This window comes from Drosophila kikkawai, chromosome X (assembly GCF_030179895.1).
Source record: "Drosophila kikkawai strain 14028-0561.14 chromosome X, DkikHiC1v2, whole genome shotgun sequence".
NCBI lineage: Eukaryota > Metazoa > Arthropoda > Insecta > Diptera > Drosophilidae > Drosophila > Drosophila kikkawai.
Window position 1 is genome coordinate 31,206,035 of NC_091733.1, and position 18,166 is coordinate 31,224,200.

At 37.3% G+C, this 18,166-nt stretch overlaps 1 protein-coding gene across 5 annotated transcripts in view; it reads right to left on the minus strand.

The window, feature by feature from the left end:
* Positions 1-218: 218 nt before the first annotated feature.
* The window catches only part of Fas2 (fasciclin 2), a 122,534-nt gene continuing 104,586 nt past the window's right edge, over positions 219-18,166 (minus strand). For 2 of the 5 annotated variants that reach the window (XM_070287950.1, XM_017174967.3), the window contains exons 5-10: positions 11,876-12,000; positions 10,312-11,802; positions 10,001-10,184; positions 4,247-4,448; positions 2,758-2,880; positions 219-1,590 (exon numbers count right to left, since the gene is read on the minus strand). In XM_070287950.1, the coding sequence (XP_070144051.1) occupies positions 1,467-1,590; positions 2,758-2,880; positions 4,247-4,448; positions 10,001-10,184; positions 10,312-11,802; positions 11,876-12,000 (2,249 nt within the window). In that variant the 3' untranslated portion in view covers positions 219-1,466. Of the gene's footprint in view, positions 1,591-2,757; positions 2,881-4,246; positions 4,449-5,670; positions 7,339-10,000; positions 10,185-10,311; positions 11,803-11,875; positions 12,001-18,166 lie in introns of those variants that run through there. The other 3 variants (XM_017174968.3, XM_017174969.3, XM_017174970.3) reach the window with 3 other exon arrangements.

The window sequence follows — 18,166 nt, forward strand, 5'->3', positions numbered from 1 at the left end:
CGTATAATCCGACTGGCTTGTATATAGTTTATCGTATTGTTCATATATTGTAATGTATATATAAGGTAAAAAGCTCTGGCAAGGCAACAGAAGCTACAAAAGCTCGGAAGGAAAACAGGGATCTCAACGAAGAATGTTGGGGGGGAATGCGCTTTCTTTAAGGGATTATACATACATATACATACATTCAGATCGGCTTGTATACACACAGATATATATTAGGTATTTTCCTTTTTTATTTTTTTGAATTATTCCGTTTTTTGTGTGTAGTAAAAAAAAAAACTTACAATTAACTTTTAAATACATGTACATACCATATATTTATAGATTTATATATCCGTTAGATAGCTTAACATACAATTTGTTTAATTTTTACATACATAAGAGAAATACTTGTAACACAAAACTGAGCATCGATGAAGGGGATGAATTTGAAATGATAAAGCGAATTGTTTTTGGCAATCTCCTGTTATTTCTTAATTTTAGTTTAGTTTTTAATTTTTTAAAGGATTTTTTGCAAGTGTAATTTTATAAGCTTGTCAACATTTTCGTTTTAGATAATTTTAAACATCAATTTAATATACATTGAGCATTTTTTCCATTAAGTTTTGTGTGTTTTCTGGCGGAGGAAACCAAGGATTTTTTTTTAAATATTTTTTTTATAAAAACTAAAAAATATTCAAGTAAATTATTTAACTTCGTTTCTCTTCTACACAGAGAGAAAGAAATGCTCGCAAGTCTTTTGTTCAGCGTTTGTTTTTTTTTAAGTACATACTACGAATTGGTGGGTGGGTGGGGGTGTGTTGGGTTGACAATCAATGCAAACTTAATGTTTAAACTTATTTATGGCATGTTTAAGTTAGTTATACTAAAGAAATCTTCATTATTCCTTGCGGCTTACATGCATAAATCCCCACCCCTCTCCTTTCCTTTCTCTTCCTACTTTTTTGTCGCGTTTAACTGCTAAATAAATGTAATAATTTGTTTGTTTCTTTTTTTGTAAGGCATTAATTTAAGATTTCCTTCTTGCATATATATATATATATTACTTAGGCTAGGTTCTCCTCTCTTTATCTTCTTTTTTTATATTTAATTTGTTAATTTACCGTGTTTGTGTGTGTGGCAAAAGCAAATGCAAAGAATACACTGTAATGATTTCTGGTAAACTAGTTAAATGAAGCGACATGGAGTTACTTGATCTGTTTGTTCGAGCTTAGTGTGCTAGGTGTGTGTGTGTGTTAGATATCGTATGTATTTATAGTTGAGACATTTAGTTCGGTTTTCTTGCCGTGTACAAAAGGTAAATGAAAAACCAACTCAGAGTGCCAATAGATGCATTATTCAAGTGTTCTTTGGCTTTCTGTATCTCCATCACTCTTCGGTCCGTCTTTGTGCACGTTCTCCTGTTATCCTGGGTATCCTGGGTAACCTGGTATCCTGGGATTCCTACTCTGTATCCCTGGCATTTACACTGCTGAATTCTTGCCAATAATCTCGCCACTGCGCGAGTGCACAAAGCGGCCATCAAACTCAATGGTCGAGTTCTGTTTGATGCTGCCGGTGGGCGTGCGCAGCGGTTCCTTTTCATCTCTGTGAATAAATATATAAAATAAATTAATTTTTATTTAGTTTAAAATATTCTCTTATAAAATTTCAAAGCTCAACGGTCATTCCCAGCCAAGAACTGCTTGCAGCCGGGCGAAAGCTGCCTGCTCTACACATGCCAAGCGGTGCACACTGCCTGCCAGCAGTAGACTCACCTGTTGCTATTGTTTAACTATTTATTTTTTGTTTTTAAGAGTGGAAATAGCATATAGAAATAGCATATTTAAAAAATCTAATTTATTTTGCAGGCTAGCAAAAAATTAAAAAACTAAGAAATTATTAAATTAAGTTATTTAAANTTAATGAAAAATAAACTAGTTTATAATTATAATATTTTATTATTATTTTTTTAAGTTTAAAAATATCATAACTAAGCTAAAAATTTATTTATTTCCTTTCTGAAAGCACAGTTATTATTTTTTAGTTTTTATTATGTTAATAAATCTGCATTTTTAGTTAAGAAATTTTGAAGAATTAAGTTTTTAACAATTTTAACAATGTAACCCCTTATCAAATATTTTTTAGAATTTCTTGAAAAAAAATAAAATTAATAAAATTTAAAAAATCTATAACTAAGTCAAAAATGCTTTAAATTCAATTCGGAAAGCGGGGTTTTCTTAGTTTTTTTAAGCTTAAAAAATCTGCATACTAAATTTAAAATTTAATTTTTTTCAATTTTTTTCAAATTTTAATGATGTAACCCCTTATCAAATGTTGAAAAAATTACTAAAATTTTTTTTTCCTCCCTAGATGGCTAAATCGATTCGGCTGTTGATGCTGATCAAGAATATATATGATTTATAGGGTGGGAAATGACTCCTTCACTGACTTTTAGGCTTCTGAGTGAAATATTGACAACCTTTAAGGGTTTAGTAATACCCATTAAATCCAGTTTTGACTTCTTAATCTAAGTTGGCGGCATGCAGTGCTAGCTAATGAAGCTAATGAATGACTCATGAGGTTTATAAATAGGTTATTGGGGGTGAAAGGAGCACACAACAGAGAGGCAAAGGATGCAGAGAGAGGCAAGAGAGAGGCAAGAGAGATAGCAAAGGTAGTCAGAGAGTAACGGAAACGGAAATGGAAATTGAAACGGAAACTTAAAAACGGATAAGGAAATGACAACTGTTGACTGAGGAGGGGGGTACGTACAATGGCGATGTCATGGGCGAACCGCCCAACTTGACCGGCGGCGGCAGTGGCAACGGCGACGGTGGCGGCTCCTTTACCAGCTGGCCACTGCAATAAGGTAGCGGAAAACGCCAACCATAAAGACTGCTAGGTTAGATGGTTGAGGTTTTTTTGGTTTTGGTTGGTTTTGGGTTGATTTTGATTTTGATATATGTTTTTGATGGGTGTGTGTGTGTGGTGGGAATAATACATGATGAGGTTTGATTTAGTATTTAGCAGAGAGAGAGAGTATAGCACATAGATTATAGCTTGGTATTTAATGTGTACGATGGAACAATGCGTGTGTGTGGCAGGTGTGTTTGAAATGTAAATTTTAAATATTTTTAATATTTTGAAGGAGCTTCAATTGAGTAAATAAAATAATAATTTTACTTTTAAAACCTTTTAATAAATAATATATAATCAAATCTCTTATTTTCTCAATTAAAACTCTTAAGTTAAACATTTTTATATATTTTTAAAAATTCTTTTTAATTTCTTAATTTACACACACTAATTTTTATAACAACAATCTGGTAACAATTTAAGGCAACAAACTAAGGAAATTATTTACTAAGCCAAACTCTGTGTATTGTGTTGGAAAAATGTAATTGAAAATAATTTGTGTGTTGTTCTTATTTCATATATTTTTTTTAAATATTGCACTAAAAATTGGAAGACAAACGAAAAGTTTAAAGTTTATCTTAGTTAATTTTAAAATTTTTAACACTGATTCTGGGCCGAATCTCTCAGACGGATATCAGGGAATTGCGATTGAACAACAAGGACTTGGGCCGTGCATAGACCCAATTGTACTCAAAGTCCGGGCGCCTGTTTTATATCGATTTTCGATTTCGATTTTTAATCGCAACAAGGAGCGTGTGGTGGTGGTGGTGGGAAAAAAACACAAACAGAACGTAAGGCGATAAGCAAAATGTTAAATTCGGTTTCTAATTCGGATTTTTAGTGCAATATTTCGTAACACTTTTTCAATTAAATCAATACACAGAAAAAGCTACGATAAGTCTAGTCGATAGTCGATATGTTTAAGAGAGGCTAATTCGATTGTTATCAGTTAGAGATGGAAGAAACTCGATGTTAACATAGTTTGTTTCGTTTTTTTGTGTTTTTCTTTTTATTTAATTTAAATTTTAGAGTTTTTAGTGATTTTTAATTTTTGATTTAAGTTAAACAATTAAGCTTACTAATTAGTTTATTTAATTTTTTTATTTAATTTTAATTAATTCATTAATTTAATTTTTTTAATTCTTCCATTAAATTAAATAACATTTAATGGAAAAATTTAAGAATAACTTTTGAAAAATATATTTTAAAAATATTTAAATAATAAATAAATTAATATAAATTCCAATCGAATTAACCCCCCTTTATCCTGGCCTCTAATTAATTCTTTATATATTTTTATAATAATATTTAAAAATTAAATAATTAAAATTTGTGTGCATCTTACCTGCCCAACTTGGCCTCGTCGTCAATCTCCGATGGCGATCGCTTGGCCTTGCGGCACATGGTGGCCATGACGCCCATGTGTACGGTGACGCAGCAGAGGAGATCCACCACAAAGAGGAGCAGCAGGACGCCGCCCAGAGCAATTCCCACGATGGCTGCCGAGGAGAAGACCTGTCGCTCTGCCACCTGGATGATATCGATGCCTGTTTTTGTTTTTGTTTTTCCAAGGGAATTACAAAAGGATTCGGGGGAAAAGGGGGGGAGGGAACAAAGTGTACTTGATTAGTAAGATTCTCAGATAAAGATATGGGGGGGGGGGGTTCAGGGGGGTTGCTTATATCTAGGTGGTACAAGCCACTAGCCTAGGAGACACCTCTCCTCTCGCCTTAACTCCATGTTTAAAAGCTAATCTTACACAGTTAAAAGCACTTGCTTTTCCTTCTTTTTTTTTGTTTTTTGTTCTTAAATGCTGGTTAATATTTTACATTTTTGTGTGTGTATTATTTTGGTGGTTTTTGAAATAATTAGGAACTTAACCGTTAACAGTAACAATAGCCAAGATCAAACGAAATCAAAGTGGTAAGAGGTAAATAGCCATAAGTTAAAAGCAATCATAAATCAAACAAAATAATAATTATAATAATAATAATAAACAAATAAATTAAAATGGCACCAATTTGACATAACACGAAAAGCTGTTTCAAACAAAGCAAACGGAATTGATATACAGGTTGCTTTCAGGATAACAGGTTAACAGGATACAAATAAAGCATGCAGCCAAAGGGGGAAGAGTGGAGTGTGGAAAGTTTTTCTTTTGGTGGGGAAAATGGTGTGGAAAAGGCCTTTCTTTTAAGAGAGAGAGAGAGAGAGTGAAAGAAGCAGAAATAATAAGAAAAGTTTTCATTTTGTGGTTTTTACAATTGCAAAAATACAGAAAAATTACAGAATTTAGGCCAATATGCAAAGTATACAAGCAGTGTTAGGCAATTCAACTTAGGTTTAATTTTTATTTTTTTACATTTTAGGTGTAAAGATTATGTATATTTGCGATATAGGATATAGGAATTATATGGGGACATATGCGGGTTGGTTTGGCTAGAGTGCTGCAAGGTGATTGGTTTTGGTTGGTTTTATTTTTTATATTTTAAACTATAAACATAAACAACAATGAACAATCAACAATAAGGCTGGTTTTATTAACAGTTTTCTCTCTTTGTTTTGTTTTGTTTTGTTTTGTGGGGAAATTACATTTTTGGATCTGTTAGTGTTTTGTGTGCAGTGCAGAGTAAAAAAAAAACGAGTTAACTATAGAGTAACATAGTTTAACGGGGAGTTCCTGTTTTGTTACCTGGCGGCATCCGTGTTAAGCTGGTTGATATGGTGGCAACCCTGGCAAACCCCAAGTCACACACACGCACGCACTGCTTTCTTTTTTTTTAAAGTTGTGTTCTTTATTACCCAAAAAATGAACTGCTTAAGTGGTAGGCTTTCATTTTGCTTACAACATTCATCATGACACCTTAATTTTCGTTTTTGCGTTTTATATGTATGTATGTATGTTTGTTTTTTCCAAGTGTGATTTTATCCTCGAAAGGATCGAGGAAATATATATAAAAAAAAAGACAAAACACTATCCCCATGTCAGCAACGTTAGGCGGGCTGAAGAATTATTCACTAACTATATGGTGTATACGTATGTATAACTAGATATTGTAAAGGTATAAATTGCTTTCTTTCTTTTTTTTTTTTTTGAATTTACGATAATATATATATAATATATATATATTATATATATTTGGCTAGAAAAATCGATTTCGCTTGCTATAAAAAAAATCGCGTGTATACAGGAAGTCGAGTTTGCATTCGCTAAACGCTATCAACGGAAGCTAAAATCGCTTTGAAACACCTTGAGTGCAAGTGTGTGGGTGAGTGTGTGTTGTGTTGTGTGAGCAAAAATTCGTTATAAGACATAGTCGCACTTTAACTTAGTTTGAGTTACTTATTGTCCCCTCTCTTAATGTGTTTTACTTCAAAACAAAAAAAAAAAACAACAGAGACTCGAGTGAACTGCTTTCGGAAAACAGTGTTGGAAGAAGCTTTTTTGGCTAATCGTAGGTGTTGGTTAACGTTTGTATATCTAATGGTTTTTGGTAACTTGTACTCGTATGCACTTGATATTACTTTTTCATTTCTTCTTTCTTTTACTTTTGGTTGTAGAATTTCGCTAAAATTTCTCATATATATTGTATTTATAAATTTGGTTTAAGTTATTCGCTTGGCAGTGTTGTAAAATTCACATTGAACTAAGCGGAATGGGGCTGCTTCGGTGTTGAATAATTGTTGTAATAATAATAATAATAAATGCTCTCACTATACACATACATACACGTTACATATACAACTAAATAACAACTTAACATCGGCTTAGTGGTAGTTAAACAAGGTCTCTAGCGGTTAGACATTAGGATATGGGGTTACGTAAGTACAATTCATTATCATCAATTGTGTAAGCATTGGCAATCCGTTTCATTTTTCCCATCAATTCATCAATATTTTCATGGTTTATTATTGGTTTCTTTCGTTTTGTACAGTTAATGGAATCGTTATACCCGCCCCAAAGTGTGATATTCCTATGGATTCATATTCTCTACTTGAGCACAGTTAAGATAACTCTAAATTTTTTTTCGCTTCATCTCATGCTATTTAAATGTATCATTTATTTTCGCTCTTTCTTATTTATTTATTATATTTTTTTGTTGTATTTTTTGTTTATTTTTTTGTATTTCTTCTGGTTGTCCTTATTATTTACACATTGACACACACCATAAAAAAACGCAGGAAAGAAACTAAAGAAAGGAAAACCCTTGATAGACACGACCAGCGAATGGATCCTCCAAGCTTACAAGCTTTCGTGTGTGTGTCTGTGGTTCTTCTGGTTTGGCAGCAGGGGGATTCTCTAAAGGGAAGGTGTCCTTTAAGCAGTGTGCGGCGTCGTTGGCGTCAGCAGGAGCAGCATTATCGGCAAGGCAGCGCAGAGAGCAAGCAGTCGGTCCAGGGATGGAGCACCGCTCGATTTTTGGGGATGCGGGTTATCTGTTATCGATTTCGATTTTCAAATTGGGGTTTTTTTCGATTTTTGTATCGCATTTTGGTTTGAGGTTTTTTGTACAGTTTGTTATTTTTTTCATTCATTTGGATTTTGTTGTTGTTGTGGTTTTAGGCACACACACACACATCATAAAAGAGAGAAAAAACAAGGAAGAAAAAGTGGTAGAAGAAAAAGGAAGAAAAGGAAACACACAAAAGAACAATTTTTGTTTGTTGTTGTTGGCTGGTCTTCATTGCACATTTTTGGGTTTTTAGTTATATATATATTAGATTTTTTTTAGTTTAATTTTGGTTACTCAGACGACGACGACGACGGCGACGAATCGAAACACAATGTGCATGTAGTGTGTGTGTTTGAGGGAGTGTGTGTTGTGTGGGTTAGTTTGTTTGTTAGTTTGTTTATTTCTTTGTTTCTTTTGTTTGTCTCGGTTGTGAGGGATACTTGTTGCTCGACCAAAATGTGTTAGTTGAGTTTCTGCTTGTTTTTTTTGGTTACGTATAATAACTATGACTAAATGCCTAATTAGATGCACACACTAAGTCCACTGGTTAGCCAAAAGATCAAGAGTTTACTTATTAAAGTTGGGGTTATGTCTAGGCGAAAGCAGGGGGGGGAAATGGAAACGGTAAGGGTAACAGGATCTGTCAGGATAAAGGTTGTTGGACAATGGAGAGTTGAGAGATTGGAACAAGAGAGAGAGAGAGAGAAAGAGACAAATATATGGCACACACAAAACAAACACAAACAGACTACGCACAACATTTACTTAAAGTTAGCAACCAAAAAAGGACAACAAATCGACGGCGAGAGCGAAAAAGAAGACAGTGTCAGTGAAAGAGACAGAGACAGCAACTGAGACAGACACAGAGGTAGATAGAGACAGAGAGATAGATAGAGAGAGACGACGCAGGCAGATAACTGATAATAAAAAAGAGAGATGAGTAAATTACAGTCTGTTTCGTTTGGTTTTCTTTTTTTTTTTTTATATATAAATGTTTTATTTGAGAAACTTTTCATTTTGCTTATAATTGAAGAATTTAACTAAAGAAGTAGTAGTAGTCGCAGTATACACACAAAATCAAATTAATTCAAAATCATAATCGATGTGTTAAAAATAATAATAATAGTCATAATAATAATGAAGAACTCTAGTGGTAGTAGTCCAATTTTCAAAACAGAAAAGAAAATAATTTTTGTTTTTGTTTGTTCTATTTTTTTTCATCGCTTTTCGTTTACGTACTAGGTTTTACATTTAACAGTGTTTTTTTGTTTTATATTTCGTACTTTTTCATTAATAATATTACAATAAAAAAAACTGTGATGAATATATGCACACACACACACAAAAATATAAAATTAAATATGTAATATGTAAATTTCGCGTCACAAAGATATATATATATGTAATGTTATGTTTAGTGTTGGTAATTATAATTAAGTAAATGCTTAAGAATGGTAATAAAAAAAAAATGGAGCGTAATTAAAGTAAGCTAAAGTTGAATTCGTGATGCGCATCTCTCACTTTTCTTCTATACAACAGCTGACTGGTGTGAACTTTGCATTTGACTGCAAAGTGTGAATATGACGTTTTGGGCTCAAATGAAATTTAATGCTCAAATTCAAATGCGTTGCAACACTTAGGCAATTTGGCTGCTATTTATTTTGGCTCAGTGTGGATGTGTGTCGGTCATGTCGGTTGGAATGTATGCATTATCATAAGTTATCGATAAAAATTGTGGGGCTTACGGGCGCTTACTGATTAATTGGCATTAAGGGTAAGATGCTCTAGACAGATCAGAACGCACAAAAAAAAAACAAACAAACATGCAAAACCAAATATAATGTTCCAGAACATAGGACAAACGAAATTAAGTTTAAAACGTTGAGCAAATTAAAGTTACAAAAATGTATCGATAACGATACACATGGGACAGGAGACGCATTACGGGATGGTGGGATTGTGAACAACAAAAAACTAAAGGGTTGAAACGCAATTGAAATGAACACTACAAAAATGTATGCAAAATTGATCGATTATATCTGGGATATATATCATATTCATACTATATATTCGTATATATATATATATAGAGCAGTAAAAATTATGTCTTTATCTATATATATATATTTTCAATGTAGATGTGTCTCAGAGTGTGTGAGAGTGAGTGTATATAGAGATTTCTTTCAGTTAAATATATATATATGTTTCATGTTCTTGCTGGGAAAAGATTCGTTTCGATCATTTTTTTGATTTTCCAAGTCGAAAGATCGATTGGCCAAACAACAGTAGTGCCCGGGTAGACTTCTGCGTCCGTTGCTATGGACAGGAAATGCCACATACACACCAGACGCAGACATAACACGTTCACACTGTTGCCGAACCCATCGATTCCTCGAATTGCTTTCCTTTCTTTCGACTTTTTTAGACTAACATTGAGGCTAGGACACTAAATAATGTTATGCTTATTGTGGTGGCCAGCGTAATGATTGCTGTTGTTGCTGTTGTTATCGATGTGGCTGTGGTTGCTGTTGTCGATGTGAATGTGGTTGGTGTAAACAGTCGTTTGTGTAGCGCACCGACGCCGGAGTTGAACCCGGCCGAATAGAGCAACGTGCCGAGATTGTTATTAGCAGAATCGGACTCACCTCGTGTCGTCTTCATGATAATGGATGCTGGCGATGAGTAGCCGATGGCATTATGTGCCTTCAGCTCGATGCGATAGTATGTGTTTCCATTCAGCTGTGTCATCTCAAAGGATGTGGTCTCCACGACCTCAACGGTGTTGCAGGAGTTCTCCAGTTCCGTCCAGGTGCCGGACATCTTGAGACCCTTTAAAAGAAGAGGTAAAAAATGTATTTTAATCGATTTACTTTTCGAATTTTAAGGACATAAATCGATTCACTGAAAATCGATTTATTTTCAGCTCGAATTGTTAACGTTTCTTCTGCTTACTCACCGGGCAATACTTGATCTGATACTTGTCGATCGGCTCTCCATTGTCAGCCGGCACTCCCCAGCGCAGCTCAAAGTGATCGGAGTACGGGGACACAACCACTGGCTCCTCCTGGTCATGCTGTTCGGGATGATGCAACGGCTTGGGCTCTTCCGGAGCCGAGCGACGCGGCGTCGACTGCTGCTGATTGACGCCCCAATTACCCAATCCCACCTGATTGCGAGCGGCAAACCGGAAGCTGTACTCTGTCTGCGGCCTCAGACCCTCCACAATGTACGGCGAATCCGGTGACCAGCTGCGATTGTAGGCCGACGACCAATCCGGATTCAAGGCCTCCTTGTACTGCACACTAAACGCCAAAATGGGCAGGCCCAGTTCTGTGGGCGGGCCACGGATATCAAAGGTCATTGTGGTGGCTGTCAGCTGGCTGGGTTTGGCCTCGGAAACAAAGTCCGGAACACGGGCCTCCTTCAGCTGCATGTCATGCTCTGCGGTGCCATGAATATTGGTGGCAATGCACTTGTAGGCGGAATAATATTGCCTCGTTACGGGATGCACGATGAGGTCACTGCGGGGTCCGGTGCCGACGATCTTCAGGTTGGTATCATACAGATCCTTGATCTTGCGTCCATTCCAGTGCCATTCGATGGTCGCATTGGGAATGCCCATGGCCAGGCAGCTGAGATTCGCCTTGCGTTGCTCCCACGAGAATACCGGCGGCAGATCCTTCATGTGGCTAAAGTCTGGGGCAAACTCGACCGTAATGTGTCCCGTTTTGTAGGCATCGGATCCCTTGTTCCTGGCAATGCACTGGTACAGTCCGTCGTCGCTGCGCTGGGCATTGTTGATGCGCAGGGTGCCGGTACTCTCGCCGCGTTCCTCATCGAAATAACGCTCTAGGGTGATCCTGTTATCGTCCACCTGGTTGCCGTTCGAGTACTCCTCCTGGGTGCCCCATCGTCGGAAGGTAATGGCCGGAGCCGGACGACCCTTGGCCCGACAGGTGATGGCAATCTCCTTGGTCCTGGCACCGGTCACATTGTACAGCTCGTAGATTTGCGGACGCACCAGGACATTCAGTTTGGTCTTTTGATCCACCACGCCGGCCTTGTTCTTGGCCAGGCACGTGTAGGTGCCGTGATCCTCCTGGATCACCGAACTGATGGTCACCAGTCCTGTCTGGGGATTAACCTGGAAGCGATCGGCCGTGGCCACATTCAGTTGGGTGGCATCACGGATCCAGCTTATCTCCGGCACTGGTTTACCGGTGGCCGTGCAATTGGCAGCGTAGGGCTGGCCCTCGGTGGCCTCCAGTTCGCTGGGCAGGGACACAATCACCGGCTGTATGAAGACCTCCACGCGAATGGTGCGTTCTAGGAGTTCGCCAGTTTCGATCACAGCCGCCCGGCAGGTGTAGATGCCCTCGTCGTCCTCCTGAACGTCACGAATGAGCAGGCCATGGGTCTGCACCACATACTTGTCGCCAGTGCGGATCTGGGGAGGATATAGAAACCGATTTGTTGGTTACTTGTGGCTTTCTGGGGAACTTGACGGGGTTGACACTCACCGGATCTCCGTTGCGCAGCCAGTCGATGGTGGGATTGGGATCGGCCTTCACCTCACACATAACCACGTAGTCCTTGCCCAGGGTGGGATATTGGTTCTCGGGGGCATTCGTCCAGGTAATGGCCACTGCAAGCAGAAGGTAAAGAGAAAATAACATTAGAATTTGGTTTTATAATAATTTTTCAAATTAAATTCGGAAATTTGATCATAACTAAGCTAAAAATTCATTAAATTTTATTGGGGAAGCTTTGTTGTTTAAGTTTTTATTAGCTTAACAAATCTGCATTCTTAATTTTAAATATAAAAAATTTTAATTTTGGGTCAATTTTTAACTATTTTCAACGATGTAACCCCCTATAAAATTTTCCAAAAATTTATAAAAAAATTTGTTCTTTAAGAAATGGCTAGATTGACTCGGCTGTTGATGCTGTTCAAGAATATATATGATTTATGGGGTCAAAAATGACGTCTTAACTGCTTTTTAAGCTTCTGTCTAAAACATAACACTTTTTTAGGCATTTTAAATATTCAAGTTAAACGAAAATTCCTTGATTTTCCAAATTAAGCTCAATAAATATATTTACAGCAATTTAAAAAATTTAAAATATATATTTTTCAAGTGCTTGTTTGGACAGCACAATTGCTGGGCTAGAGGTGTCCGCAAATTGTTTGATTTTGCTTTTTCGCATTCATTTGCACAGCAGAAACTGGAGGAAAAACTCCGGGAAAAATGCAAGCCAAGCGTCGTCCTTTCCTCTATTCCCCTCGCTCTTTCTCTCTCTCCTAGTTTCATGTTGACAATCCAAGCTGAGCTGGTGCTACGTGGCGTATACGTAATATAATTTTAAACAAACTGTCGGGCATATAAAAGCAATTCAAGCATCAGGCGCAAAGTCCAAGACATGTGCGCTACAATACCCCAGCCCTACCATCTCCACCCCCCCCCTTAAGGGTCACTAACGAGCGCAGGACGAAGGACGAAGGACGCAGGACCGCCGTCGCACTGCCTGCCAATAAATCTCTACTGCAGAGATGACTTGGAAATTGAAAATGGGCAAGAGCCCAGAGAGACCAAGAATAGTGCATTGCGAAAGTGAAATTCCTAAATCAAATACTTGCACACAGATAAACAGGGGGCGTCGTCCCTTAAGGACTCTGTTCGAAATACAAAAAAATACAAATAAAAGAAATAGAAAGAATACAAAGTTGAAAGGCTGAGAGTCAGTCAAGGCGTGAAGCGGAAGGTCCTTGTCTAGTAGGAAAATAATCAAAAAGAGGCCTCAAAAGCGAGAGAAGTTGTATCCGTTGTCAGGTAAATATTACAGGTACAGTTGTGCTCACTCAGAGAAAACGGCCTTAAACCAGTCTTGGACATGACTGAAGTTTTGTTTTTTATTAATTTAAATTCTGAATTTCCATAATTTGTGGTGATTTTATTACTTTAAAAGTTACTTAAGAGCTCTCTACCTTCAAGTCAACGTTTTTGCTTATATATTATCTGTATATTTGTTGCCTTTTTCCCCCCTTTCTTCTTGTATTTATTTCCAGAAAATATACACATAATTCTGTACTAATGCAGAGCTTAGTGTATGTTTGAATAGCATGTAAAACTTGATGTAATATTTTATTTCCAAAGTCCAGAAAGTAAATCCGGCTTGGAATGCTCACACATGGACAGGACACAAAGGCTACCTACGCTGGCAGGTGTTAATGGCTACCAACTGGCTGAATGACTGCCCAACTGACTGACTCACTGACTGATTGACTGATTGACTGACTGCTTGACTGACTGACTGGACTTGAATAACATACGGCATCATATTTTTGCATTTGAAAAGGCAATCTCAACAAATCCCTCTCGGCTGTTACCCATCATTGGCAGACTTTCAATTCCAGCAAATATTTACACTTTATTTATAAATCAGTGTAATAACAATCCATCTGTCTGTATATATACATCAATATATATATACATATATACTATATATACTCGTAACCGAAAGCTGCCATGTCCGGCGATATATTCGGTTTTTGGCAAGAGCCAAAAAATCCAAAGCCAATGCCAAAATAACGGAAAGTTGTGTTCAAAACATTTTCTATTTGCAGTTTTTTATTGGCAGTGTCTGGGCTAGGGATGTCCCTGCATCCTGGCCAGATTTCCCCTCTTCCTTCATTTTTTTCCCCCATTTTTCTTTTACTGTGGGTGAAGCAGAAGCAGCAGCAGCAGCAGCAGCAGCACAACATATAAAATAAATAAAAACTTGCCTGGCTGCTGCTCCTGTCATTTCCCTTCCTTTTACCCAGGACTTTTTCCTTACTTTTCCCTCACTTTCCCCTTAGATTTTTCTCTACTCCTCTCCCCTGTCTTGCTCTTTTCAGTTCCCAGTTTGCTCTGCTGCATTGTCGTAGCGTGTGAGATTTTGTTGTTCAAACACTTTTCGCTGGCTGCGTTCGTTTCTGACGTCTGATGGGCAGCAAACCCACACACACACCCAGAGACTCCTTCTGGCTCTCAGGAAAAAAGATGAACTAGTTTACGATTTCATTATTAGTTTGAACAGGGACAAGAAGGCAGCGAGTCCGTAGCCCAGGAGAGACCAGGATCCGGGATCTGCCACCAAGAACATGATTCACCCAACTTATTGAAAAAGTTGCAGCGGCAACTTATTAAAAATAAATAAAAAAAAAATATATTAAAAATAGAGCAAAAATAAAGAAAAAAATAAAAAGACTTGGAAAAAGGTTTAAAAAAAGGATGAATGATAGAAGCAACAGGAAAAAGGAAGATTTGAGGGGTAAAGGGGCACCGGCAATGGCTTCAAATTACCGGCTGACCAGGTTGAAACTGGATTCCAGAAACTGGGAATCTAGAAAGTGTTATAAAAGTGATAATAAAATTGAACAGATTGTTGCAATTTCTGGTCCATTAAATACCTTTTTTAAACAGATTTTAAGTTTATTTAGCTAAAATTCTTTGCAAAAATCAAGGAAAAGAAATATTTACCAACAAAAATAAACAACTTCCTTGGCAAATTAAATCTTTAACTATTTAAGGTCACTTGTTTATCTTAATCAATAATTATTGGCAATTAATCATTTTGCAATTAGTTTAGCTGCGGAGCTATAATAAATCACTGCTTAAACCAAACAAACACAAAACAAGCCAGAGTTTTGGCAAATTCAAGCCGGAAGTATGGCTAATTGTTAAGTGGAAGTTGTGAGAGTTGGCCAAGTTAGTTAAATCACTGAAAGTGCTAACAGTAAAACTAACTCCCTAATGACACCAATCAACATTATTAGTGGCAATTACAAGGCAGCAGCAGTAACAAAGCCAAAAGGATGTTTGGCAATTATCAGGCAGAAGGATTGAGTGTCTATAATAGCAGCTATATATATTTTAATATATATATATACTTAAATATATTTAAATGTGTAAATTAAAGCAGAAATATGCTTTAAAGGCGCTTGCCTGCAATGTGTGTAGTAACTTAAAGCGGAAGCATCTTTTATACTATATATATATTTAAAAATATATATCAGGATATATGTACATGTTCTGCAATGACTCCTGGATTCGGATTCTGTTGCTCTTGCTTTTCTGGCGGAAGTTTGTTTCGAGCATATGCATTTATTAAAAGCATAAATATTGAAATATTAAGCTGTGACTGGCACAAACAACGGTATGTAAATATGCAGCAACCGCCAGCCAACTTGCCACCCACTTATGTGTACACTGAGAAAAACAGTAATACAAAAAAAAGTAATATATAAAAAGTAATATATAAAAAAAAAAATAATAATAAAAAATTAAAAAAAAACAAAACCAATCAAAACTAACTCTTATCTTAGCTTACTAAAATTGTATTATTTCATTTGATCTTTTCTAACATTTTGTTTTTAAATTTCTCTCAGTGCACCCAAAGTAAATCCTGCAATTTGCCTTCATATCTCTGTCTGTCTCTGTCGCAATGTGTCTGCTGCTTATTTGCTTAACTAAATGCAACTTGTGAGTTGTCAACACAATGCCAGTTACTTCTCCTGCTGCCTGCTGCCTGCTGCTACTCCTGCCCACCACATCCTTGGGCGCCTAACTAACTGCTGTTAGGCTTTGTATTTGAATGTTGGTCAGCTTGGTTTTGGCTCGAGGAAAAGCCGCTTGAGTTACAAGCAGACCAGCACAGACCTCAGCGATGAAAGGGTTCTTAAAACTATGCTTCTTGTCTAGGCATTTGCCAACACTGGCATTAAACAACACTGGACAAGAGGCATGTTAAGAGGCCAAGAATTTAATGAGATTTTGGAATGACAGGCAGCATATATTTATTTGTATATTTTTTATATATTATTAAAGTTTCGATATTCTATCATTGACCAACACTGTTGAGAAATTGAATTTTCTCCCATTTATAAACACTGCTGACCAACACAGATTAAGTCCTACAGGCAGCCTAAATAAACTTGACCCACTCTTTAAGTTGTTGCCATTGCAGGCATTGGCTTTTGCTAGCACTGACCCACACTAGTGAGAAGTAGAATTGTTCTGGCATTTGTCAACACTGAGAGTGTACATTCTATAGCCCTGCAATACGAGCGTTACCCCTATTTCCTACTCCGATGCAACGCAATGGAGAAGACCATAGAGCACTAGGCAGTCAACTCCAAGTCAAACAGTTTGCCTGACATCGATCCAAAGTGGAGTGCAGCCACTATGCCGGCTTCTCCGTTTCCAGGTGCCCATATCAACTCGCACAAATTGTTGCCCGGCAAAATATTTGATTTCATTTCAAACGCATCCAACCTGGGCCTGGGCCTCCACTCAATACTGGTTTGCTCACGTCCTCCATGGATCTCCTCCCACTGCACCGAAGAAAACGTAGATTTCCTTCTGTATAACCAATCAAAATCCAGTTTTAAGGAAATGTAAAAAGGAATTAATGTCCAAAAACCGATAGATAGCATCTTAGACTTTAGGATTTCATTAAATTGTCAAAACTAGTAACTTATTTTGGAGTGTTTTCTGCTTCTGTTTCTGTTTCTTTCTCTGCAATTGTCTGAAACAGTCCAGGATTTCTCACATTTCACGAAAACGAGCACTGAGCACTGTGTGTTGGCTCACTATTTCTTTACATTCGGCCGTCGACTCCCTCTCCTTCTTGCACTGAAAGGACACCAGGTAGTAGATAGGGACAGTAGTACAGTAGTTGGGTGAGTAGATAGGAACAGTGGTGTAGGTAGGTGGTGGGCAGTGGTTTTTGCTCTGTGCAGTGTGTGCAATGAGTACCAACTTTAAATTGCTTAGAAAAATCAATCTCGTAAAAGTTTTGAGCTCCAGCGTCACTTATGTGCACTCGAGGAGGCGGCGGAGAAGGGGTGCTGCTCGTGGAGAGTCAACGAGCCAACGAGCCAACGAAAATGTGTGCAGGTTCGGTGAGGTGTGTGTGTGTGTGGGAGTGTGTGCTCTCTGCTTATTGAGGAACGTGTTCTGCTTTGTATTGTTGCTGGTTGTATGTAGTTTATTTTTTTGTTCACCCCCCTTTTGTAAGGGTCGTGTCCTTTGGCACTGGACGCATCCATTTTGTTTTAGATTCGCTCACAATGCTGCGCATGTAATGAAATCCCGGCAACTGTAATTCCGGACTGCCTCGCCGCCAGTTTTTCCCACTTGAGCGGAGAGCAATGTGTAGGGGACACAAATTGCTAACAAGATAAATGAATCATGCAGCAGCAGCAGAGGAATCACGTTGAGCTCCGCTCCGCTTTTCCGCTTTCAAATTGCGATTACTCACAGGATCCACCCACCCTTTTATGCCCCGATCACGGACGCTGGGGGAGTTGAGCGGTCCCTAATCGATGGCGACAACGACAAGTCAAGCATGCACGGACATGTAATGACAAATTTTGGCCACCCAATGCACACAGTGCGCAACTGTACTTTGCGAAATTAATGTGGCCAGGCCGCAGAGAAATTGAGTTTAGGGAAGTTTAGGGAAGGCAATGAAATGAGATGTGGCTTGAGAAAATATTGAATATTGAACTAATGACAATTTAATTTATAAATATTAATTTCAAAGTACTTGGTATTTTTCTAGGGAAGATATTTAATTTGCTTTTTTGTAAGCTTATTATATTGTATTCCCTTTAAATCGTATTCATTTTCTTTCCTATACTTTCTAGTTTTTATAAAGAAATCATTCCTATATTTTTTAGTTTATTATTACAACTTTTTAATTTCCTTTTAATAAGTTTATTATTTTATATTAAATTCCCTTTAAGTAATATTTACTTTTCCAAG